Here is a 25,255-nt window from a genome sequence, read left to right as displayed (position 1 = left end):
CCTGACTCAGGGGTTGAACCTGGCCGAGTCACCTTCATTGCAGGCAGTTTCTTTACTGTATGAGCCACCAGGAAAGCCCTAATACATTTATGGTTCAATTTAAATGGCCACTCTATCGGACACAGTGACCAGAGAGTTTCTTAAAACCTTGGCTAAGTAGAAAAAATGTTGGGCATGACTAATTCTAATGTAGTGCTATTTGGGGTAGAATTCCATATCAGACAGGTCAGTGTAACATATATCCACTTTTTTAAAAGTTTTAATGGTGCTTCAGTTTAATTCTAAGTGTAATTGTGTAAGTAAGTCAGGTTATAGACATTACTTAACTTTTATTTCCCCCCATTTAAAAAATTTTCCACAATTAAAAAACTTTTATTGGGATATAGTTGATTTATTGGGATATGGCTGACTCATTGTAAAAGACCCTGATGAAAAGACCCCAAGGGCTCGAGAGGAGAAGGGGGCGACAGAGAATGAGATGATTGAGTGATGGCATCACCAACTCCATGGACATGAGTTTGAGCCAACTCCGGGATGCAGTGAAGGACAGGGAACCCTGGAGTGCTGCAGTCCATAGGGTTGCAAAGAGTCAGACATAGTGACTGAACATCAAAATCATTGATTTACAATGTTGTGTTATTAATAGTTTCAGGTATACAGCAAAGAGAATCTGTTACACACATATCTGCTGTTTTATAGATTGTTTTCCCACACAGGTCATTACAGAGTACTGAGTGAAGTTCCCTGTGCCGTACAGTAGGTTCTTATTAGTTATCCATTTTATATATAATAGTATGTGTATGTCAGTCCCAACCACCCAATTTAATCCTCCTCTCCTCTCCCTTTTTCCCATGGTAACCATAAGATTGTTTTCTATTATGTATCCATGACTCTATTTCTGTTTTTGTAAATAAGTTCATTTTTACCATTTTTTTTAGATTCCATGTATAACAATTCCATATGATATTTGTCTTTCTTACAAGGAGCTAGATGGAAGATTTAAAGGACAAATTTACGATAGCCATTTTGTCAATACTATGGTTTTTCCCCCTAAAGTTTTCAGTGGGAGGGAGCTGTCCGTGGTAGGAGATTCTGCTGGGCAAGAATCTTTACACCTGAGTGACTGAAGGTTTAGGAGCTATGAATCTGTCACACTTGCTGTTAACATTCCCTGGATCCAGGTACAGCTAGATTTAGGATGATAGACATAGATGTATGGACGAGAAGTCATTCACGAATTGCATGCTGGGTGGCTTTTTAACTCTCTCTTCAGTAACTTCTCCTGTCAGTACAAGAGTCATCCTATAGTTTATAAGTTCATGTCAGCGATGAGAGGCTCTCCCTGTGCAGAAAGGTGCTCAGAATGGCGCTTGTCCTTTTCACTTTTGTGCGCCCTGTCCGCTTTCTTCTCCCTCCTCCAGATACGTGTACCATGTTGTTACTCCATGAATGAAGGCAGGTGGGGACTTCTTACATTACCTCCCATCCCATCCCATTTCAGGTGGACATGAAGCATCCACCATGGTATCTTATTGTGTGGCTTATAGTTGATGTCATGAACTATGCATGCTGTGGGGTCCTTTACCATGATTGGTCTCATGATGCTCCCGCAGGTCCATGTAGTCACCGATGTTCTTCCCAAATTCTAAAGCTCAGAGTTTGAACCATGGGTCCACAGACACACAGGTAAGTAGCAATAGAAACAGCCAGATCCAGGCTACGTCTCAAGACTGGAGTGACGGTGGCCCTAGATGAAGGGTTTGGCCACGTCCTGTGTGTGGCGCTTGGATCATGATGTAGGCAGATGCGGAGCTGGGGAGGACAGAGCTGTGACAGTGCCCAGAGATGCGGTGCGGTCTGAGCTGCTCACTCGGGGAAGGACGGTCTACTTTCTGCAGAGCCCTGAAGATAGATGGTCCGTCCGCTCTGAGGTGTGGGTCATCTATGGCAGCCTGTGAATCAGGCTCTATCGACACTGCCGTGTGACTTGTTGAACTTGGTGATCCTTCGGTTTGACAAAGAGGAATGTGGCAATTCATCTCATGCTTGACATTCTGCTGAATCGCAGTTTTAAACTGCACTTTGCCGTGTGTGTTTGTTTTCCAGAACAAATGGCTCCTTCTACGAGATCTTGCAAGTGGACTTTGGAGTGGACAACAGCAGTGGCCTGGCTGGTGCCCAGCAGATCACCTGGCAGGTGGAGTACCCCGTGGAGGACGCCCCGAGGGAGCTGGTCATGTCCGAGATCTTCATCAGCCAGACCTCCTTTGTGGGCATCGTCCCACTTGCAATGGTGAGATGTCAGGCTTCAGAATCAGTGTCGCAAAGATGTTTTCTTTGAGGTCTTTTTTTTTGGCCTTGCCATGTAATTTGTGGGATCTTAGTTCCCCCACCAGGGATCAAACCCAGCAGTGGCATCCCAGCAGTGAAAGCCCCAAATCTTAACAACTGAACTGCCAGGGAATTCCCTGAGTACTTTTAATATTAAAAAAAAATGAGCATTTTGTAATCTGCTGTTTTCTATCCACCAGATGAAGCTGTTTGAACAAGGGAAATGCACTTAAATTATATTTTATTTACCTGCTTTCCGTAATGCCTCCCTAAAAACTATTCAAGGTTTGCTGCGTAAATCCCTTTTCTTTGTGGATGTTGTTGAACTGTGTCCTGGAGAACCTGTGTTTCTTTTTTTCTTTTTTTGTCTCATCCTATATCCAACTCAGGACCAAGTACTCCTGAGAGAACATGGTTGCATTGAAATCCATCAGGCGTGTGTGATGGGAACAGCCGCTCTGAGTCTATGCTGAGTGACCAGTTGACAGTGGCTGGTCAATTGCCTTGAGAGTTCCCACGTAGCTTAGGGATTGGCAAACTCTAAAATGTATATGGACAGAAAACCTTGTTGGAAACTGACCAGCTGAACCTGGATAGGGTCCCAGAGTCCATGAAACCATGTATGTTTCTGTTTCTGGCCTGGGGGTGACCAGCTTTCTCCTCTGAGCTTGGCCAAAGCTCAATTCATAACCAGGCTCAGGGGCTACATCTGAGAACAAGGTCATGGACAAGGTTCCAGAACCTTAAGAGATGGTGCTGGTGTGTCCCAGGGAATAAACGCCAGGAGCGCCATATTCCCAATACCCTTCCCCACACTGGAAATGTTCAAATGCATTCTGCACTGCTTTGACATTCCTGTCTAGAACCGAAGAGAGAGGCTCCACACTCAGTGATTTCAGGACATTCTGGGGGTGCTTCTGTCATCCATACTCAAGTTGGGTACCAGGGGTGAGATCCTTGCAGATAAAACCCTCTATCCTACAGTTAACTCTGCAACTCCCATATCTGTGTTCTTGACTCTTTTCTTTCCTCCAACACATGCTTGCCCCCATCTCCCCACATCCAATTCCTTCTCTTCCGTTCAACTGATAGAGAGATACCATCCCCAACCACAGTGACCAACTGGCTCTCCATCCCCTTGCTCATCACCCTCTGTCCACATCCTCACCCTCATCTATCTTCTTCATGGATATTACCAGTGTTTGAGATTTAGGATTCATCGTCTATCTTCCTCCCCAGAAGGAGAAATCCATGACGGTAGGCTTCTGGTCAGTTTTGTCCACAGCTGGGTCCCCAGTACCTAGAACAATGCCTGCGACACTTACTATTTGTTGAATGAAGGACTGAATCCCATGCTGTAATCTGAGCTACTGGGATCATCTAGTTCTTAAAGGCTAGATAGATGGGGATGATCTGCATCAGCCGTGATCTGCATTTTGTTGGAGGGCAGTCACCTGGGGAAATGCTAACTGTGCCTCTTTCCCTTCCCTTCTGCTTCCCTACCCTGCCTGCCTCCGCTTTCCCTTCCCTTCTCTTCTTTTCTTTATGAAAGCATGAATTTTTTCTTTTCTCCCCCATCCCCCACTCCCCACCATGTCTCTCACTCTCTTTCACTTCTCTCTGGTTTTCTGTCCAATTACCTAGCTTTGACCTTAGAGATTTCTTTTCAGGGGTGGCTTGGAGTTTAGGGCTGCAGCCCACCATTCCACTACAGTTCTTAAAACTAAAAAGCCCAGCTCTACTCATGCAGATAAAAAAAAAAGTTATCTTTCAAAAAGGTTGGAATTAAAAATGAACACACTTGATGAGTTTCTAGGCAACTGGACACACAGGTTCAGCCTAGGAAAAAGCAAGAGATAATCAGACTCCTTTTTAGCCAAATTGACCTGAAACTTTATGCCAAGGCTTGGGCACAAATACTTCTTTATTTCAAACAATATTCATGTGTCTACTTTGTGTTCTGGTGAATGGTGATGAACAGATACACACAGTCTCAGCTCTCCGGGTCCTTGCATTCTAGGAGAGGAGAGTTCAGAGTACAAAAAACAAGTGCATTTGACCACTGCAGACAATGATGTATGCTATGGAGAAATTTATGCTGGGTCATAGAATAAAGAGACAGGGATGGGAGTGGGCAGTGTCAAGTGGTCAAGAAGACGTCTGTCTAAGGATCTGATGCTTGCTCTGAGAACTAACCAACAAGAGGAACCAGCTATAGAAGGCTGTGGAGGAAGAGCATTGCAGGCAGAGGGAACAGTGCGCATCTTCACATGGAAATAAGCTTGTTTAACTTGAGGGACTCAAAGAAAGGCCAAGCCATGGGATACAGACAGCTGGGGAAAGGCACAGGAAAGAGATGAGCTTGGAGAGGAAGCCCGGGGCAGCTTTTCCAGGCCTTGGAAGTAACAGGTGACATTTCATGGGTCTTCCAGTGTCTAGTTCTCTGTGTCTATATTAGTCTCCTCTTGCTGCTATAGCAAATTACCATTAACAGACTGGCTTTGTGTGCATGTATGCCAAGTCGTTTCAATCCTGTGTGACTCTGCGACCCCATGGACTGTAACCTGCCAGGCTCCTCTGTCCATGGAATTTCCCAGGGAAGAATACTGGAGCGGGTTGCTGAACCCTCCTCCAGGGATGTTCCCCACTCAGGGATTAAACCCACATCTCTTACGTCTCCTGCGCTGGCAGTCGGGTTCTTTACTACTAGAGCCACCTGGAAAGCCCAGAGTGCTTTGAACAACACAAATGTATCTTACAATTCTGGAGGTCAGAAGTCTGAGATGGGTCTGCAGGACAAAATCAAGGTGTCAGCAGAGCTGCATTATTTTGGAAGCTCTAAGAATCTGTTCTTTGCCCTTTCCAGCTTTTGGAGGTGCTCACGGTACTTAGCCCACATCACTCTGAGCTCTGCTTCCATCATACATCTCTTTCTCTGACTCAGACCCTGCTGCCTCCCTCTTCTAAGGGCTGATTACATGGGGCCACCTGGACAATGCAGGACTCTCTCCCCATCTCAGGATCCTTACGTCAATGGCATCTTCAAAGCCCCTTCGTCATGTAAGGTCACATATTCACAGGTTCTGGGATCAGGACGCAGACATATTTGCGGGGAAAGGTATTGACCTATTAGATGCATTAATTCATTAGACAGCAACCTTATAAGAAATGTGCTATTATCCCATCGTGTGGATAAGGACACTGAGGAACAGTAATAATAAATAAGTTGCCACAGGTGCGCACCTAGTTGTGCTGTGGAGCTGGGTTTGTGTGTTGGTGTGTATTTGTGGCACATCTTTGAAAAGACTCCCCAGGCTCCATGCCCATCTTGGACTTGGACCAGGAAGATATCGATGATGGTCATAATGGGCAGGGGGTTGGGCTCCTTTTCGTCAGCGACAACGCAGACTTCCTAATCCCTGTTGCACAGGCGACAGAGTTTCAAATTGATCTGAGTGGATGGCACGCTCGGTTACCTGAGGGCCACTCAGTGTCAAGCAATGCAGTGGTTAGAACACAGCCTCTGGATCTGGGTTCAGATCCTGCCTCTGACACTTAGCAACCACGTGACCTCGGGAGAATGACTTAAGTGTTCTGTGGCGACTCGGTTTCCCCATCAGGAACCTGGCCCAGGATTGTGGTGATGTCACATGTGGGAATTTCTCAGAATAGAGCCTGGTGTCATATTAGTCATCAGAAATAGAAGTGGTGGCAGTTAGCTTAGAAGAGTAGCTCGCACAGTGGAGGACGGAAGGGATTTCTGGCCCCTGGTATTTTGAGGTCATTGGATTAGATAGAACACCAGTGTGATGTGTAGAGATTAGTTATCATAATGGGAGAGGGTAGAGTGGCGGGGCGGGGGGGCATGTCAGGGGAAGCCCAGGCTGGTGAACATTTTGACTGCAGCTTGCCCATGGGAAGCTACATTTCTGAAAGATATGCTTTTCTTTCTTTTTTTCCTGATTCTTGCTCACCAACCCCCTGCCCCCACTGCCACACACACACACACACACACACACACACACACACTCACACACAGGACAGAGGCATGTGAAACCATTTTAATATATGATTTGTTGGCACTCTGCTCCCTTGACATCAGGGTTCAGGCTGCTGCTCCAATGACTGCAGTTCACTCCACTTGCCTTGTTGAAACTCCAAGGACTCCGTACGCCCTTATTTTCCTGGGATGACTGTCCTGAAGGCACCAACCACTTGGAGACTTTAATCCCCTGAAGCTCCTGCTTTCTCTCATGGAGTGTCTCTTGCCCTCCCTCTGCAGCTGTTTTTCTCCTTTGCTCATTTGCTTGCATGTGGCCTAGGGTTCAGAGGGGACAGCCTTTGTCTTGGGAGTTTCCAGCCCTGAGCCAGCTCTAAGGAGAGATGGTTCACCCCAGGGAAGGTCCAGCAGGCATCTTTGGGGCTCTTGGGGTCCCAGGCCTCCTGCCAGGGGGCCTTAAGTAGTTAAGTCATGAGCGTAACTCAGAAAGCTTTGAAGGCTTATCAATAAGGTTTTTTCTGGTCCCTTGTCTTGTTTTATTTAAAACTTAAAAGGAAAATCTAAAGAGGGCTTGAATGCATCCTCCTAAAACCTTACAGATAAGGCCACAATTCCAACCCTCTTCCCTGAATGAACTATGTTTTATCATTTTATTTTTCTCATTCAAGACTTTGTATCTACCTTCGTACACAGATACCTGGCTGCAGAAAGCAAATGATTTTTTTTTTTTTAGCATGGCTATGTTGGAAAACAAAGGGCATTGCATTGAGTATCACATTCTTTACAGCCAACAATATGTCTTGGAGGCTTTTTTGTACCCAGATGAATAGAGCTGCCTCATTCATTTAAAAAAAATTACTCTATAATATTCTGCTGTGGGCTTATCCATAGTCTATTTCCCTACTGGTAAATATTTAGGTGGTTTCTATTTCTTTCTTTCTCTCTCTCTCATGTTTTTTTTTTTTTTTTTGCGGGGGCGGGGGGTGGTGGCGAGAGGAGGTTACCACCATGCCTCTTGTAAAAATTCCATCTGGTTTGGAGGTAGAAGGTGGGTTTTATATCATGTGCCAAATGGCAGTGGCTGTTAGAAGCAGGAATGAGGATGGTGATCAGTCAGTAGTGTGTTTTGCAAGCTACATTAGTTTTCTGAGGCTGCCATGAAGAATTACCACCAACTGGATGGCTTAAAACAACAGGGATGGATTCTCTCATAGTTCTGGAGGCCAGAGCCCCAAACCCAAGTTGTCAGCCGGGCCCGGCTACCTCTGATGGCTTGAAGATTCTTGGTTCTTCCTGGCCTTCCAGCTTTAGGCGTTCCTTAGCTTGGGGCCGCATCACTCCCTTCTCAGCCTCTGTGTGTGTGTCAGCATCTCTGCATGTCCCTTCCTTATAAGGACCCCAGTCATGGCATTTGAGTCCACCCTCAACCAGTATACCAGGCTTCCTGGGTAGCTTAGCTGGTAAAGAGTCTGCCTGCAATGCGGGAGACCCTGGTTCAATTCCTTGGTTGGGAAGATCTGCTGGAGAAGGGATAGGCTACCCACTCCAATAGTCTTGGGCTTCCCTGGTGGCGCAGATGGTAAAGAATCCACCTGCAGTGTGGGAGACCTGGGTTCGATCCCTGGGTTGGGAAGATCCCCTGGAGAAGGGAACGGCTACCCACTCCAGTATTCTGGCCTAGAGAATTACATAGACTGTATAGTCCATGGGGTCGCAAAGAGTCAGACATGACTGAGCGACTTTCACCACTTTCATCCAGTATAACCTCATCTAACTAATTATATCTGCACAGACCTTCTTTCCAAATAAGGTCACAGTCTGAGATTTCAGTGGACATGAATTGGGGGCAGGGGGCACTATTTAGCCCACTATGGGGCAGGAAGAGGGAGGGGTGCATATATGCCACGGACTTGTCCACTAAGATCTGGATGGGATTTGGGGCAGCTTTGTCCTATACCTTCAACATCTTCAGTGAGATTGGACGTTCTGGATAATAACTCTAAAAGCTATCAGGTCCTTAGTCATTAACTCAGCCACAAAGTGTTCACATTCAATAGTGTTGATTAGACTTCATTTCCCAGGACTAGAAAGAGAGTCCAGTACCTTTGAAAGGTATTTTTGTGGAAGCCTGACTTCAAAAGTCCATCCAGAAGACCGGAGTCCCCCTTCTTCCACCAAAACAAATCTGTCAGTATAATTACTTGTTGGAGATTGCATAGAACACCTTGCTATGGGAATCCAGAATAAACCTGACTCAGCTCTGTCTTTGAGCCTTTCTGATATATAAGAAAGAACAGGATGGTTGGGAAACAGCCATTCCTGGTTATATAGACACAGTTTCACCTGACTGATCCAACATGTTCACAGCTGAAAGGTTTGTCCAGTGGATGTACTTTACAAATGACCAGAAATAACCATCTCGGTCGGATAAGACTGAAGCCACTCACTTTGTAAGTGCCGCCATATGCATCTGTCTAAACTGTGGGATGCAGGTCAACTCCCCACAGCCAAGCATGTGATGCCAATGAGCCTGTTCAGAGAACCTATCTCCGAAATGGCCCCATAGCTGGATGGAGATGTTCTACCATTTCCTAACTGACTTAAAAAATAACAATATAAAAAGATTTGTTCTTGAAGAATGATAAGGAGTCAGCAAACTGGAAAAGGAGAAGGAAGAAACCCATTAAGATATTTGGTTCCTTTGACCTGTGTCTTTTTTGGCGGAACTTTGCTGCCATACACTACCTGAAGATGAACAGGAGAAACAGACCCAAGAAGTAAGTCCAGGAAAGAAACTGGTGACTGTCAGTTGAAGGAACAAAGTGATAGAAGTCTGGGTGTTTCTGTTGCAGAAATGTGACATGACAAATTTCTAAGGCTGCATCAATACCATGAATATTTATGACCTATCTCACCAAAAACGTCTGTCGGCCACGGCCAGCGCATTCATCAAAGATTCTTGCTTGGGAATTGTTCTGTTTTGTTGGGTAACGAGCCCTGAATGACAAAATTGAGAGCGATTAAGTGAAGGGTTTGTGCTTCTGTTTTACATGCCCTTAGAGGTGGTAAAATCATCAAAAGGCTGTATTCTGAAGAAGTAAATTTCTTTTGGAAAAAACTTCTTTTCCTGTTGGTGGATGAACTGGATTATTTATCAAAATGTGGGGTTGGGGATATGCAGGCATTTGTGGGTACTGACTTCCAGGGGCCACCTCTGAGGCTCTTGTTTGGAAATGACAAACCAGAATCCTTACAAACCAAAAGACTTTGCCTGCCTCTGTCCTGGTCAGTGAAGGGACAGCCCCTTCTCCGCAGCTGGGGAAATGTGTAGGCGTGAATACTTTGGCCACCTGATGTGAAGACCTGACTCATTTGAAAAGATCCTGATGCTGGGAAAGATTGAAGGCAGTTGAAGAAGGGGACGACAGAGGATGAGATAGTTGGATGGCATCACTGACTCGATGGACATGAGTTGGGTAAACTCTGGGAGTTGGTGGTGGACAGGGAGGCCTGGTGTGCTGCAGTCCATGGGGTCACAAAGAGTCAGACACTACTGAGTGACTGAACTGAACTGTGTGCTTGAGAGACGTCCAAGTGCCACAACTAAAATCTAACCTGCCATTTACTTAAGCTTTGTGACCTCAGCCTGCCTTTGGCACCTCAGTCATTCTGTCTGTAAGATCAGATCAGATCAGATCAGTCGCTCAGTCGTGTCCGACTCTTTGCGACCCCATGAATCGAAGCATGCCAGGCCTCCCTGTCCATCACCAACTCCTGGAGTTCACTCCGACTCATGTCCATCGAGTCAGTGATGCCATCCAGCCATCTCATCCTCTGTCGTCACCTTCTCCTCCTGCCCCCAATCCCTCCCAGCATCAGAGTCTTTTCCAATGAGTCAACTCTTCTCATGACTGTAAAAGGGGTACTAAAACTCTCACTAGGGCAACCTCAACAGGTTACTTTGAGGATTCAATAAGGCAACATTATATTCAGTTTTTATTACAAAGTAAGAATATGATAGATGTCATCAGCTTCTTTTCATTAGAATTCCATCGTGCTTAAACAGGAGACACTTAAGAATAGTGATGAAATTAAAATATTTCCTAACAGGGTGGCACTAACCACTGCCCCATGGGCATGGATGCAGCCTCTAAGTAATTGTTGTAGCCTTTCCCCTCCCCGCAGGGCACCAGCTGTACATAAAGTCTTCCTGAGAGAAAGGGCAAGTTAAAGTTGCCGTTTTGCATAGTTTACTGCAGAGTCCAGCACACCTTTTCCTAAATCGCTTTATTTTTGCAAACCGCCAAGATGGCGTTTTTGATTGACTTGAATTTTTTTCCGAGGAGAGGGGATCACGGGCGGCAGTCCCCGGGGTGCCCACTAGATGGAGCTCACAGACCAACCAGCTCGTGACCACTCAAGCCCTGCGCTCCCCTCCCCCAGGCTCCCTGAACCCCTGCCCCTCTGGCCCAGTGTTCACCCCTGTCAGACGACGGCTTCATCCGGCCGTTTGTTCACCTCGGAGCCCCGGTTGGCTTCAACTGTGAGAAATGTAGGTCCCCACTTCGGCCCTACCCAGCGCTCAGCACCGCACCTGGTGCACACCTGGTCCACAGCATCCGGCCTCTTGGAAAGGTGCCGCCTCCCCGCCAGCACCACTGCCTGCCCTGCGGCTGAATGAAGCCTGCGTGTGACTTCTTTTTATGAGAGGTTTTACCATTTTACTTTTAAATAATATATATTCAATAAGTGTTAAAACAGAAAAAAGGGCAAATCCCAGCGCCCCCTGTATGACATCAGTGATATTAGAGAATCATCATTCCAGACAGGTCACATCCACGAATCCACAGCCAGAGGAATGGCTGGCGGATAAACAGTGATTGGACCCCATATTTTATAACAACAAAATCCTACTCTAGGCTGTAGTTTATTTGTGAAAGTGTTAAATTCCTTTTTATTTATAGATGCAAGAAGACAAAGCAGTAGACTCCTTGTATTTCATAAAACAAACAAGAAAAAAAAATTAGCTGACAAGAAATTTTTATTTTTAAAATACCTTGGTAATTTAAGAAAGGTTTGTAGAAGAAAACATATCAAGGCTTGGAACTATTATTATCATTATTAATAGTATTACTAAAAATGCTACTTGTCATCTCCACCATCATCACCACACCACCTCTGTTTCTTCCACAACACAATTTTAGCCAGTGTTGTTAACTCTTTAATTGGAAAGTAGAAGGAATAACTCTCTGAGATTTCTTGCCATTTCCCCATCTGGATATTATTGGTTTTGTAAGTTTTACATTGTTAACGTCTGTAACGGTGATAACCTTTGTGAAGCCTGGTTCCTGTTTGTCTCCTTTGTTAATTCTGATGCTGGGAAGCCAGTCTTGCTTGCTTCATCTTTTACCCCAGCCATCTGCTTCTTTCCATCCTCAGAGATGGTGCGGGTCCATTATCTGCTGATGGCCTTTTTCTGTTGTTGCTGTGGACTGCAATGTTTTATTCCTTTATTCCCATTTTAATGCGATCTAGAGGATAAATCTAGTCTGATGGTCCGCCCACCATAATCCCAACATTCTTTAGAAACTGTAGGACGCGGTTCAGATTTAAGGGGTAGGTTGTCAGTCATTCCTTCACACACCTGCCAGAGTCCTGTGTGCCAGGCACTGGGGAGGGAGCTGGGACGGATAAGGGAGACAGTTCTTAGCACTGGTAATGTCAGCAAAGGCTTTCTGGCCAAGAACAGAAACGTGTGTGTTTGTGTGAAATTGCTTTAACAAAAGACAAAATATTCTATCCTGCAATGAAAGACCAAGTTAAAATCCTGACATCCTCGGGTGGGGTAATTGTGCTTTTATTGATTTAGACTCAGCAGGAGAAGCTGGTGGTTCTTTTCTGAGAAAAGGAGCGTGGCATTGAGAGAAGACCAGGGGATGGGGCGCTGTGGACCTCAGGCCACCAATCCCTCTGACCCCCTCTTCCATTTTTCCAGAACAAGCATTGACTCTGGGAGATGCCCACCCTTGGCTGGTGAAGGTTATGAGGTCCTGCTCTCTCTGCAGGAGGGGAGCTCGCTGATGGAGGCAGCCTCAGGGACTGTCCTATCCAGAGAAATCGGACTGGATGGAAGGCAGTCTAGTTTGGAGAGGGCTGCACTCCACCTGGGATTCATGTCCATCTCCGAGCTCCCTGTGGTCCCCTAGGGCTACCCAGAGATCCCATCAGAGAGACAGCTGTGCGGGGAGTTGGGGGTGTCCACACAGGACGAGCTGCCCTGCTTCTGCCTCCATGTGGTGTGCTGGCCCCCGACCTTCTGTTCCTCTGGCCCTGGAGGAGAGAAGAAACAGGAACTCGAGGTGGGGCTGACGCTGCCACGTCTTCCTTGGGGTGGTGATGGGCCGCCACCCGGGTGGTTACATGTCAGAGCCAAAGAGAAGTGGCTGGTAATGAAAAGACATTGTCCCCAGGGAGAAGGCCTTCAGTCTGCATCTCCCAGATGAATGGGGACAGGGAAAGAGCAAGAGTCACGGCCAGGAACTCGCCCAGGCCCAGGCTCCACGGGCTCTTTGGGATCATCAGCCTCCTGAGGACAGGCGCACAGTCACACGTTTATAAAACTCCACGGTACCTGCAACAGTGCTTCCGATGCCACAGGTCAGGGAGCTTGACATCAGTTCCTGCAGGACTGTGTTCACACGTGAATGGATGGGCAGTGGGTGTGAGAGCAAAGAGGGGGATGGGGACAGGAGAACGGGGCTCATTCCTCCCATCTCCCTCACCCTAATCCCCAAAGTGCAGTGGGATTGGGCTTGAACCAGTTGGATTATGATCTTTACATCTGAAGGAAAGACCCTGATATCAGTAGACTAGGCGTTAGTGATAAAACCCAGAGGGGAAAAATTGAAACAAGGCAAACAGAAACAAAGAACAGGATCTCAGAAAGAAGCCTGCACTCTCATGTACACTGTGGCACTGTTCACAGTATCCAAGACTGGAAACAAATGTCTCTTGACAGATGAATGGATAAAGTGGTGTACACGTGCAATGGAATATTTTTTAATAGCCTTAAAAAAGAAGGAAATTTTGTCATATGCAATGACAAGGATGAATCAGGAGGACATGATGTGAAGTAAAATAAGCTGTTCACAGACAGACAAATAATGCATGATCCTGCTTAGATGAGAAATCTATAATAGCCAACCTCTTAGACACGGGGAGTAGAATGGTAGTTGCCAGGGGCTGGAGGGAGGAGGAAATGGGATATTACTACTTAAGGGGCTTCTGAAGTGGCTCAGTGGCTCCACCTGCCAATGCAAGAGACTCAGGAGAGTTTGATCTCTGGGTTGGGAAGATCCCCTGGAGTAGGAAATGGCAACCCACTGGAAAATTCCATGGACAGAAGAGCCTACATGGGCTACAGCCCATGTGGTCAAAAAGAGTTGGACAGAACTAAGCATGCATGCATGCAGGCAGGCAGTTAACAGATATAAAGTTTAGTTACTCAAAATGAACAAGTTCTGAAGATCTGCTGTGCAGTTATTGCAGAGGTGTAGGCCGGATGGAATGGGGCATACACCAGGAACAGTGCTGAGACATTATCAAGGAGCGGAATTGCAACTGTCCTTTTTGTTGGGGAGCCCTCAAGCTAATTCCTTCTGTTGCCCTGCGAGAAAACAGTTTGAGGACTCTGGAATTCCTCACGAGTTAGGAATAAAGAATGGACAAGCAGCTACATTTGTCATTACCCAACATCCCCTTTAAAGTTGCCTCTACATAATGGGAAATGGTTAGTCCCAGGGAAGTTTCTCAGAAGACATGATTGGGTATCAGCTATATTTGAAAACATCATTGCATTAAGACTTTGTCTGCTGCTGTGATGTATTGTTTATCATCGTGGAGATTAATTATGCTTGTTGTGACAATAAGCAATGTGTTGAAACAGCTGTCAGGTGTTTTCTGGGTTAATCTCTGGAATTAATGAGGGCTATTGACTCTCAGCGAATCTGCCTCCTGGCTCTGTGGACCCCCCTACACTCTTAGGTTTCAGCCTGCCTTTCAGGTCCCACTTCTGTGCGAGTCAAACAGTTCTTGGAGAGCTTTCTTGTACATGGCACAGGCGTCATAGATAGGAGCTAATTGTGCTTGTTCCTGCTCACTGAGGTGAGAAGGTGGGAAACAGGTCAGCAACAGCCCTCCTTGACAATGGGTTTCTGCCCTGTGCTCAATGGGGACATGGCCCAGAGCTTTCTATAATCCCTCAGGAACACTTGGTCACTCTATTATGCTGATCTAAAGATCCCAGAGACGATGGAAGGTCTTCAGCACTGGCCTGGGAGACACATTTTACTTTTTAGTTCATTCCTATTTTGCTGTGTGATGTTAAGCACATTCCTTAACATCTCTGTTTTCATCTCCTTTCTTAAAAATTCAGATTCTGCTGAAATGAACTAGTGTAACCATTTAGGAAACCTTTTCCGATAGGTCCGTTTCACTCATCATAGACTCTTTTAACAATTTTTATTGGAGTGTAGTTGCTTTGCAATGTTCTGTTAGTTTCTGCTGTACAGCAAAGTGAATCAGCTATACATATACACACATTCCCTCTTTTTTGGATTTTCTTCCCATTTAGGTCACCACAGGGCATTGAGTAGAGTTCTCTGGGTTCTCATGAGTTATCTGTTTTATACAGTGTATATATGTCAATCCCAATCTTCTAATTTTCCCTTCCTCCTTTAGCACCTTGGTATCCACACAGTTGTTCTCTACCTCTGTGTCTCTATTTCTGCTTTGCAAACAGATTCATCTGTACCATTTTTCTAGACTCCACATATATGTCTTACTATATGATATTTGTTTTTATAGTTCTGACTTACTTCACTCTACATGACAGTATCTAGGTCTATCCACATCTCTGCAAATGGCACAATTTTGTTCCTTTCAATGGCTGAGTAGTATTCTATTGTATATATGTACCACATCCTTTTTATCCATTAATCTATTGAGGGACATTTAGGTTGCCTCCATATCCTGGCTATTGTAAGTAGTGCTACAGTGCACATTGGGGTGCACATATCTTTTGGAATTATAGTTTTCTCTGAGAATATGCCCAGGAGTGATCATAGATTTAGAACACCCAGAATAGGGAAAGTTAACATCATAAATGGTATCATATTGTTATATTAAGAGATAAAGGGAAATTCAGAGTACAAAGGCTCCTGAACCTTCAAGAACATTTAGCAAGCCCTATGCCAGTTTTCATTTTGTTGCCCATCAGCTCCTACTCTGACCTTCTCTGCCTGCTTTGGCCTCTTGGAGCTGGACTGTGCAAACATTTTTGCCTTTGTCAGATGGTGTAATATTGGGCTTTTCCAGAAGTGGCCACTGGAGAGACAGGGCAAGATGTACCAGGGGACAGGGCTTTCTAACTATGATATGGTCTTGTTTCCATCCCCTGGTACAGCTCCCAGCATCATGCAAAGACCCTGCGATGCTCACTGTCCAGGGAGTTTCACTGACTCACAGGGGGGTGATTTCCTGCTCACCTACTGGGGTGACCTTACCCATGGCACTCAGTACAGTCTCCACCGGCCAGTGGGCTGCAGCACACCCTCTGCAGTGTCTGAATCTCAGCCTCGGAGACTTGGGGAGGGGGTGCTCTTCATGTTTTACCCTTTCTTGGACACCCTCCCTGAGATCTAGAGCTGGTCTCTAGGGCTGACATCTGCCTTCTTATATTCTCTAGAGTTCTTTTTTTTTAGTTACCCACCTTTCGTTAGTTAGAAATCCCCATTGGGAGGGAAATTTGAAGAATAGATACAAGTGTTTGTATGGCTGAGTCCCCTTGCTGTCCGCTTGAAACCATCACAACATTGTTAACAGGCTATGCGCAGGCGTGCTAAGTCGCTTCAGTTGTGTTCGACTCTTTCCAACCCCATGGACTGTAGCCAGCCAGGGTCCTCTCCCCCTGGGGATTCTCCAGGCAAGAATACTGGGGTGGGTTGCCATGCCCTCCTCCAGGGGTCTTCCCGACCCAGGGATCAAACTCACGTCTCTTATGTCTCCTGCAATGGCAGAGGGTTCTTTACCACTAGCACCATTGGGAAACACCCTAACAGGCTTTTCCATCTTAAATTTCTCCTGATCAAATGACTGATGTTTCTGTCTCCTGACTGGACTCTGATTGATATATTACCATATATGGTTAGGTGTTAACATCAGGGTTTCTCAGGTGGCTCAGTGGGGAAGAATCCGCCTGCCACTTCAGGAAACATGGGTTCAGTCCCTAGGTTGGAAAGATCCCCTGGAAGAGGACACGGCAACCCACTCCACTATTCTTGCCTGGGAATTCCCTTGGACAGAGGAGCCTGGCGGGCTACAGTCCATGGGGTCGCAAAGAGTTGGGTATAGTTGCTGACTAAACAGCAACAACATTAACACCAAGAGACATTAATTTTTATTTCCCATAACCAATTCTTATTTGATTGATCATGTTTAAATATGTTTCCACAGGATCCTTTTAGGCTACCTTTTCAGTGAATGAAAGCCTGATTATCTTTAAGCTTTACTAGAGTATAACATAAACCAAAAACTAATCACACCATTTCTTTTTCATATACTTAATGATTTAGACTGAAGATTCTTACTCTTTTAGTTTTGAAATCACATGGGGAGCTAGTTTTTTAAGTTATTTATTTGTATGTGTGTTCTCAGTTGCTTCAGTCATGTTCAACTCTTTGCAATCCCTATGAACTGTAGCCCACCATGCTCCTCTGTCCATGGGATTCTCCAGGCAAGAATACTGGAGTGGGTAGCCATGCCCTTCTCCAGGGGATCTTCCCGACCCAGGGATTGAACCCACGTCTCTTACGTCACTTGTATTGACAGGCGGATTCTTTACCACTAACGCCACCTGGAAAACCCCCCAAATTTTTTATTGAAGTTTTTTTTTTGCTGCGCTGGGTCTTTGTTGCTGCGTGAGGGCTTCTCTTATTGCAGAGCACAGGCTGTAGGGGACACGGGCTCAGTAGTTGTAACGCACAAGCTTAGTTGCCGTGGTACGTGAAATCTTTCTGGGCCAGCGATCGAACCTGTGCCCCTGCATTGGCATGTGGATTGTTAACCACTGGACCACCAGGGAAGCCCAGGGAGCTACTTTAAAATGTGGATTCTTAGGCCTCACACCTAGAGGCTGAGTTACTCTGATTTATCATTATATGGCCTTTCTGTGTACATTTTCCACCCTTAATCCTTAAAACCATCCTGTTAAATGCCTTGATCTCATTTTACTGCTTTATGGCTCAGAGATGTATATTGTAGCAGATGAAGGGTTGGGTTGGGGTCAGAAACCAACCCCTGGGTTTTTGATCCAAGAGCGTATTTCCTTTCCACTAAACTGCTTTTCTAGCACAGAATGAAACCTCTTTTCTGTGTCTTTCATATAAGTGATGAGGGAATTGAGTCAGGCAAATAATTTCACTTTTCACAATATTTTTTCTCATCGAAGAGAATTCATGAAACAGAGACACTTATAAAGAAGAAAATAAAATCATCTTTTTTCCCTATTGCCTAGAGGCGTGTTGTGACACATCTAATTCTAGTTTCTTTTCTGTGTATCTATGTAGTCTTTAACAAGAGATGATCATATTTTACTTTTTACCCTTTCCATTTAAAAAAAAAAAATTTTATAGTTGGACTGGTTTGCTGCTGTTGTGTAATAAAGTTCCCTAGAATTTAGTGGCTTAAAACCACAGTCATTTAGGGTCACTCATATAGTGGCTGAACAGCTGTGGTGATTGGCCTTGGGGGGGATAGTTCAGCTGGGGTGGTTTCAGGGGGTACCTCTGGGCCATGTGTCTCATCCTTCTCCTGGGACCAGCCTGAAGTGAAGTGAAGTGAAGTGAAGTTGCTCAGTCGTGTCCGACTCTTTGCGACCCCATGGACTGTAGCCTACCAGGCTCCTCCATCCCTGGGATTCTCCAGGCAGGAATACTGGAGTGGGTTGCCATTTCCTTCTCCAGGAGATCTTCCCAACCCAGGGATCGAACCTGCGTCTCCCGTATTGCAGGCAGACGCTCTACCATCTGAGCCACCAGGGAAGTCTAGCTCTAGGGACCAGCCTAGCTCTGTTCTATTCATGGCCACAATGGACACAGGAGGGCAAGCAGACTTAGCCATAAAGAAAGAGTGCCGTTTGCTGCAACAGGCATGGACTTAGAGATTACCGTACTAAGTGAAGTAAATCAGACAAAAGACAAATAAGATGTTGCTTCTTTGTGCAATCTAAAATACGACATAAATGAACTTACCTACAAAGCAGAAACGGACGCACAGTCTTCAAAAACACACTTGGGTTGCAAAGGGGGAGGAGTGGGGGGGAGGGATAGATTGGGAGTTTGGGATTAGCGGATGCAAATTGGTACATAGAGGATGGATGAAAAACTAGGTCCTACTGTGTGGCACAGGGAACTATATCCAGTATCCTGTGATAAAGCATAGTGGAGAAGAGTATGAAAAGGAATGTATAAATGTAAGACTGAACCACTTTGCTGTACAGCAGAAATTAACACAAAGTTGTAAATCAACTATATTTCAATAAAATCATAATAAAATAGAGGACAAGCAGAAATAAATGCAGTGCCTTGCAGCCTGGCTGAGAACCGGAACATTGTTTCTTCTGCCTCCTTGCCACAGAAGGACAAATGATTTTCTTTTCTGCCTCTCGCGCCAGTCTCCTACATGCGAAGGAGAAATAACCTCTCAATTTCTCATGAATTCCTCTCAGTAATAGCTCCTGTCACTTTGCATTATCTATGTATACTCAAGCTCATTTAAAACACCATCTGATAAAATAACCTGTATAATTTTCTTCACAGATGACTATGAGCAAAAAAATAATGAGTCCTTTATTAGATCATAGTACTCTATTTGATGCAGGCTCTAAGCTCCCGATGAAAATGTTGAATAGCTTCAACTTCCCACAGAAATGGAAATGAAGAGAAGAATCCAGTCTGGGTTAAAGCCAGTGACTGGACTCTGGAGGTTCAGTGGTCTCCTAGGTGGACTGGATTTTTTTTCTCAGCAGAGATGGAGAGAGGGGTCATTTAGACTGAGATTTGATGAGGGTAAATGTGGCCCCACCTTTTGTCTGGCTCCTTTAAAAAAAAAAGTATTTAGTTTAGTTGGCTGTGCTAGACCCTAGTAGTGACATGTGGGATCTTTGATCTTCGTGAGGCATCCAGGAGTTTGAGCTGCAGCATGTAAACTCTTGGTTGCGGCATGTGGGATCTAGTTCCCTGGCCAGGGATCAAACCCAGGCCCCTTGCATTGGGAGCTCAGAGTCTTAGCCACTGGACCACCAGGAAAGTCCTTGGCTCCTTTTTTAAAAAATATCTTCATGTTGTCAGTGTATTTCTGAGCTCTAGTCCCAAGAGAGCAGGGCCCCTGAGACTCCTGCTGTGATGTAATCTCATTGTAAGAAAACTAAAAGTAACACGTCCAAAAACCGCCTCATCATGCTCCCAGGCCCTTCCTTGTGCTTGTAGAGACCCCACCAGATGGGCCTCCTTCCTTTTTCTCAGCTTCCTTTTCTTGAAATGGCACTACTTTATTTCTCTATAAGGTTCTCTGTATCTGTTTCTTGGACAATGGTTTAACCTCAGATTGTAGATAAGCTTCTGGATCAGTGGCTTTGTTGCTTCGTTTCATTTCATGCTATTTGAAATCCTTTTCTGTGGTTTTAGAGTCTGAAATGTATCAGTTGATGGAAATAACTGGATTTCCTGGGGTGTGATGGGCACACTCTTCTGTGAGAGGTTGGGAGAGGGGCATGTGGTGATCCAGTCTGCAGAAGAGGATTCAGGCTCCGCTCCTGCCAAGTGGCTTCCCAGCCTGAGCATGCTCAGGACTGCAAGTAAGGTTGTCCAGGTTGCTTACTGCTCAAGGGCACGGCCACAGCCATGTCATCCACACCCCAGACATTGCAGAGTTGGGAATTAAGTAGGACAGTTGTATAGCAGATGGCAGTAAAGTGCCTCATTCTAACAAAATCGGTATATTATAATTTTCTGAGGAATGGATGAGGTACCATCTTTTAATTTGCATCAGGCTCTCTGTGGATTAACAATAGCTTTTCTGCAGTAATTGTTTTTTTAGGGAATGTAATATTTCCTGCAGTTATTCAGACTCATCATTCATTAACACTTGTTTCTCAGTTGTGTCCTATTCTTTGTGACTGAGTGGACTGTAGCCCACCAGGATCCTCTGTCCATGGGGATTCTCCAGGCAAGAATACTGGATTGGATTGCCATGTGCTTCTCCAGGGGATCTTCCCAACCCAGGGATCGAACCCAGGTCTCCTGCATTGCAGGCAGATTCTTTACAGCCTGAGCCACCAGGGAAGCCCATGAATACTGGAGTGGGTAGCCTTTCCCTTCTCCAGGGGAACTTCCTGACCCAGGAATCGAACCAGGGTCTCCTGCATTGCAGGTGGATTCTTTACCAGCTGAGCTACTAGGGAAGCCCGTCAACATTTACCAAATATTAAATGAGCACCTATTATATGTCAGCCTCAGGGCAAGGCCTGTGGGATGCAATGAAGAGTGAAAGGAGCAAAAAGCACTGTCCTTCCATCCTAACCAGGAAGTCACTTGTGAAACAACCAAGGACATACTTGGTTATGTGATCACAGTTGTGGCAGGTGCTGTAACAGGCAAGTCTAGGCTGTTGTTACAAGAGCATATAATGGATGGGGGTGAGCAGATCTGCTGAGGGCCCCGGGGAGGCTCTGAAGGTTGATGAGGACCATGGTGGCAGGGGAGATTGGACAGTGTTGGGGAGGGGAGGGTCTGTAGAAGGGAAGGTGAAGGCTGAAGGCTTCCTAGAGACACATCCCGACAAGTAAGGTGAGTGTACACAGGGCATGAACAGCATGTTAAATAAAACCGAATAACATAAGGAGAAAATGATTTCCTTTCAGTTCTCTTTCAACCTTTGATTAGGTCAAGAACCAAGTCTCACTTGGATTCTACTATTTTTTAACAATTCTTTAGGAACTTGCTCATTTTTACTAGGAAAACAGTGAGTCTTTTGCCAAAGCCCTGGACAGGCAACAGTATCCAAATGTCATTTAATAGTAGTGTTTTGTTTTAATTACAGGTAGCCCTGGCTTTTCATGGTGGTGTCAGACCACGTCAATGACCCAGCAGACTGAAACCGTGCAAAGCAATCTTACTAATCAATGGGCGAAATTGTGTTTGCTTTGTGACCTTTAAAAAGTTTTGTCAGAACATTAAAAACACTCTCACCGTTGATTAGAAAGTATATAGGGAAGTGAAAAAAGACAGTAAAAGTAATATTGATTTGGTACATTGGTAATTTAAAGCAGTAGCAACATTGAGAAAGTGTTTTATTTCTTTGTATAAAACTTATCAAGAGCAGTTTGAGCAGCGTTTATCTTCTCATTGTTCAACTTAGGATTTGAAGAGAGCATCTTTTCCATGCTTTGACAGATTGTCACACTCATTAGGTCTTGAATCAGCTTCTCACATTTTATCCTTTGCACTTTCAATGCTTTGAAAGATCTCTGAGATTTCTTTAACGTGAGGTTGGTTAGCTGGTGTCATTTCTTCTGTGGCATCTTTGATCTCTTTGTTACAACTGCTTTTTTCATTTATGTTGATATTCACCTTTATTAAGCTCCTCTAACTGCATAGCTCTAGTTTCTTGACTCTGATAGTGTCAACATTGCCCGCATCACCCAGCTATTTCTTCTATGATTCCATCCACATTTTATTTTCATTTTACTGTCAGCATCAATGCTTTTCATTTGTGTGTTGCACTTTGATCTCTGTTGACCCATCCCACCTTTTGATGATCCATTTTGGCAGTGGGTCTTATCACTGAGAGACGAGGCAACAGCACACTTTCATACTTCGCTGTCTGGGTATGAACCGAATAACAGATGCACGGTTATCAGTCACCAACAGACTGTGAAGTAATTGATGTAATTGGTCACTCATCATGATATCCATCTGTTTGTTTATGTAGTGATTTGTGAGCTGAAGAGCTGGCAAATTTAAAGAGCTGGTTAGAAGTTTGTACGTGGTACATTTACTCGGGTGAATAGAGGAGATCTTGGTAACTGAAAAATGAACCGTGTTTTAGGGGAGATTCAGGTTATTTGACTAAACTATGGTAACTGACATCTGTGCATAATGGAACTTTGCAAAGCGAGGACTAGCTGTTTTTTAGGTTTGTGGTACAGTGGGTGTACAATATTATGTAAGTTTCAGGTGTACAACATAGCAATTCACAATTTTAAAGGTTATACTCCAGCTCTGAATATTTAGTTTTGTTTCTTTTTACCTGTGGCATGTAATGCTGACCCTTTCCATTTATGTTACAAAAAACATCTTTTTAAAAAAATTCCATGATATCACTCATATTTGGAATCTAAAATATGACACAAACGAACTAATCTACAAAACAGAAACATTCACAGGCGTAGCAAACAGACTTGTGGGCAAGGGAGGTGAGGGAGGGCTGGACTGAGAGTTTGGGATTAGCAGATGCAAACTATTATATGTAGGATGGGTAAACACAGGGTCCTACTGTATAGCACAGGGAACTGTATTCAGTAGCCTGTGACTAAGCACAATGGAGAAATATGAAAAAGAATGCAGGTATATATGTGAATTGCTTTGCTGTACACCAGAAACTAACACACATTGGTTGTAAATCAACTATACTTCAATCAAATAAATATAAAAAGAAAACACCTTTTAAAAATATGATTAAGTAAAAATCCTATAAAATGTGAATTGAATCAAAGAAATATTGACTACAGCGCATGATGATGTCAAACATTTAAGGGCTGTGCATGAAGGACCATAGTTTGGGGAATGCTGCATGGATACCAGTGGCTGAACACGGGAGTGGCTGTGGTCCCCAAGGCAATGTCTCAGGGAATACAGATGACTTTCTCTACTCTTTTCCCCAGATAACCACCTACAGGGCTGCCCTGGGCAGATCTAGAAACTGGTTCCTACTGTCCCTTCCTACAAATGACAAGATATAAGAATAAAGCTACAAAGAAACAGAATTATTCTATACATCTTTCTGTGTAATATCATGGTTTATCCTTAGGCCAATTTATAGAGACCCCAAACACTTTTCCTCCTTAATAGCCACATCATATTTCATAGGATGGGCATCATTTATTTAATCAATCTTCTTGTGTTAGACATTTAGGTTGTTTTCCTTTCCTTCCACTCCCCCCTCCTTTTCTCTCTCTCCCTCTCTTTCCTTCTTCCTTCCTTCCTTCCTTTCTTTCTTGCCTTACATTTTTGCACTACAAGCAGTAGTGCAACAAATAACTTTATACAGATCCTTATTACTGGGATTGCTGAATCAAAGAACCATGGATTGCTAATTATAAATGATATTTCCAGGCTCATATCCCCATCAACAGCATATGAAAGGGTCTGTTGTGTCTCTTCTTTGCCAACACCGTATATTTTCATTCTTGACAATGTTGGCAACATGATTGGGGAGTGGAAGAGCTAATTTCTTAGGTATCTAGCAAGTTCAGTGTTCTGTGGTTTCCACACTGGAAAATTCAGACGTCTACATGTCAAAATGGGGTTGATTGTTTACCATTACAGAAAGTTTCTTTCCTTTGAAAAAGGATTTGGGCTTTGTTCCTTAAAAAGCCATTGTTTTGATGTTGTCAAACATTTGTCAACACATGCTTTGAAGCATTTAACTTAAGTGTCTGTGAAGAAAAAAGGAGTGCTTGAGAAGATAATTGTGAAGATATAAGACATTGAGTCAAATTGTTATCCATCTCAGTCTTTTTGGATGAGCGGAATCATTCCTGTTACAATTTGGAACTTCCCCTTTGAGCAATTCCATGGACAAAGTCTCAGGGGAAGGAGGCATGATAGTCAATTTCATTATGACAAAAAGATGCATGCAGCAGTTGAGGAAAATAAGCATTTGAGATCCCTATCTGCAACCTTTATCTATATCATCCTGCTGAGGTTATGGAGTCCAGTCTTCATATTTGGAATCCTCTTTATTTTAAAGCCTGTAGGCACTCAGTAACGAAGCTTCAAAATACATAAAGCAAAACCTTTTATAACCGAGAGGATAAATAAATCTACAATTATAGTTGGAGGTTTTAACCCTTCTCCCTCAGTAATTGCTAGAACCAGTAGGCAGATATTCAGTAAATGGGATCTTGAGAAAATAAATCATTTATCCAAGTCCATTCAGGAAGTCCAGGATTCCAGATCAAGAAAGAGAGGTAGTATTCTATCACAGTATTCTCTTAACTACAGTGCTACACTGCAAATATACCCATTCCCTTACTGAAATAAGTAATCACAAAAGTGCCCCAGTAGAAATATCACCCCAAAAGAGAGGGCATAGGTTCCTGTTCTGGGAAGATTTCCTAACCAGTTCTGAGACCTTGGGCAGGCCAGGTGCCCTCTTGGAGACTCAGTTTCCTCCTCTTTATGATGGAAATGGTCCTAACTTCCCTGCTTACCTCCCAGGGAAGCTGTGAATCTCTTGACGTAAAGGTGGTGTGAATGCCGTGGGTGCTATGGAAGTGAAGTCACAATTACTTTCAGGGGAGGGAAATGTCAAGGGTAACTAGGAGGAAACATTGATTAGAGCCCACCATGCGGTAGCCCCAGGGCTCTGTTATGCATGAGAGTGCTGGTTTGATCTCTAATTGAGACTGATGTCCTAAGTGAGGATCCCTTTCTTAATTAGGCAGTAACTGTATTTAGACCAGTACTGACTACATTGTTTCAGAGTCTACCTGCAAATAAGAGAGGGGAGCATGTGGTTGGCTCCATTTGTGAGAAGCCACTGAAAAGAACTTCATTTCCTGCCACCTTCTTACACACAACACAA

At 44.5% G+C, this 25,255-nt stretch overlaps 1 protein-coding gene across 4 annotated transcripts in view; it reads left to right on the top strand.

Annotated features, from left to right (window-relative positions):
- Positions 1–25,255, top strand: part of TMEM132B (transmembrane protein 132B) — a 381,143-nt gene that overhangs the window by 299,277 nt on the left and 56,611 nt on the right. For all 4 annotated transcript variants that reach the window (XM_070769361.1, XM_070769364.1, XM_070769362.1 and 1 more), the window contains exon 4: positions 2,107–2,293. In XM_070769361.1, the coding sequence (XP_070625462.1) occupies positions 2,107–2,293 (187 nt within the window). The remainder of the gene's footprint in view (positions 1–2,106; positions 2,294–25,255) is intronic.

The sequence above is a fragment of the Bos indicus genome, chromosome 17 (assembly GCF_029378745.1).
Source record: "Bos indicus isolate NIAB-ARS_2022 breed Sahiwal x Tharparkar chromosome 17, NIAB-ARS_B.indTharparkar_mat_pri_1.0, whole genome shotgun sequence".
NCBI lineage: Eukaryota > Metazoa > Chordata > Mammalia > Artiodactyla > Bovidae > Bos > Bos indicus.
This window is presented reverse-complemented; position numbering and strand designations above follow the sequence as displayed.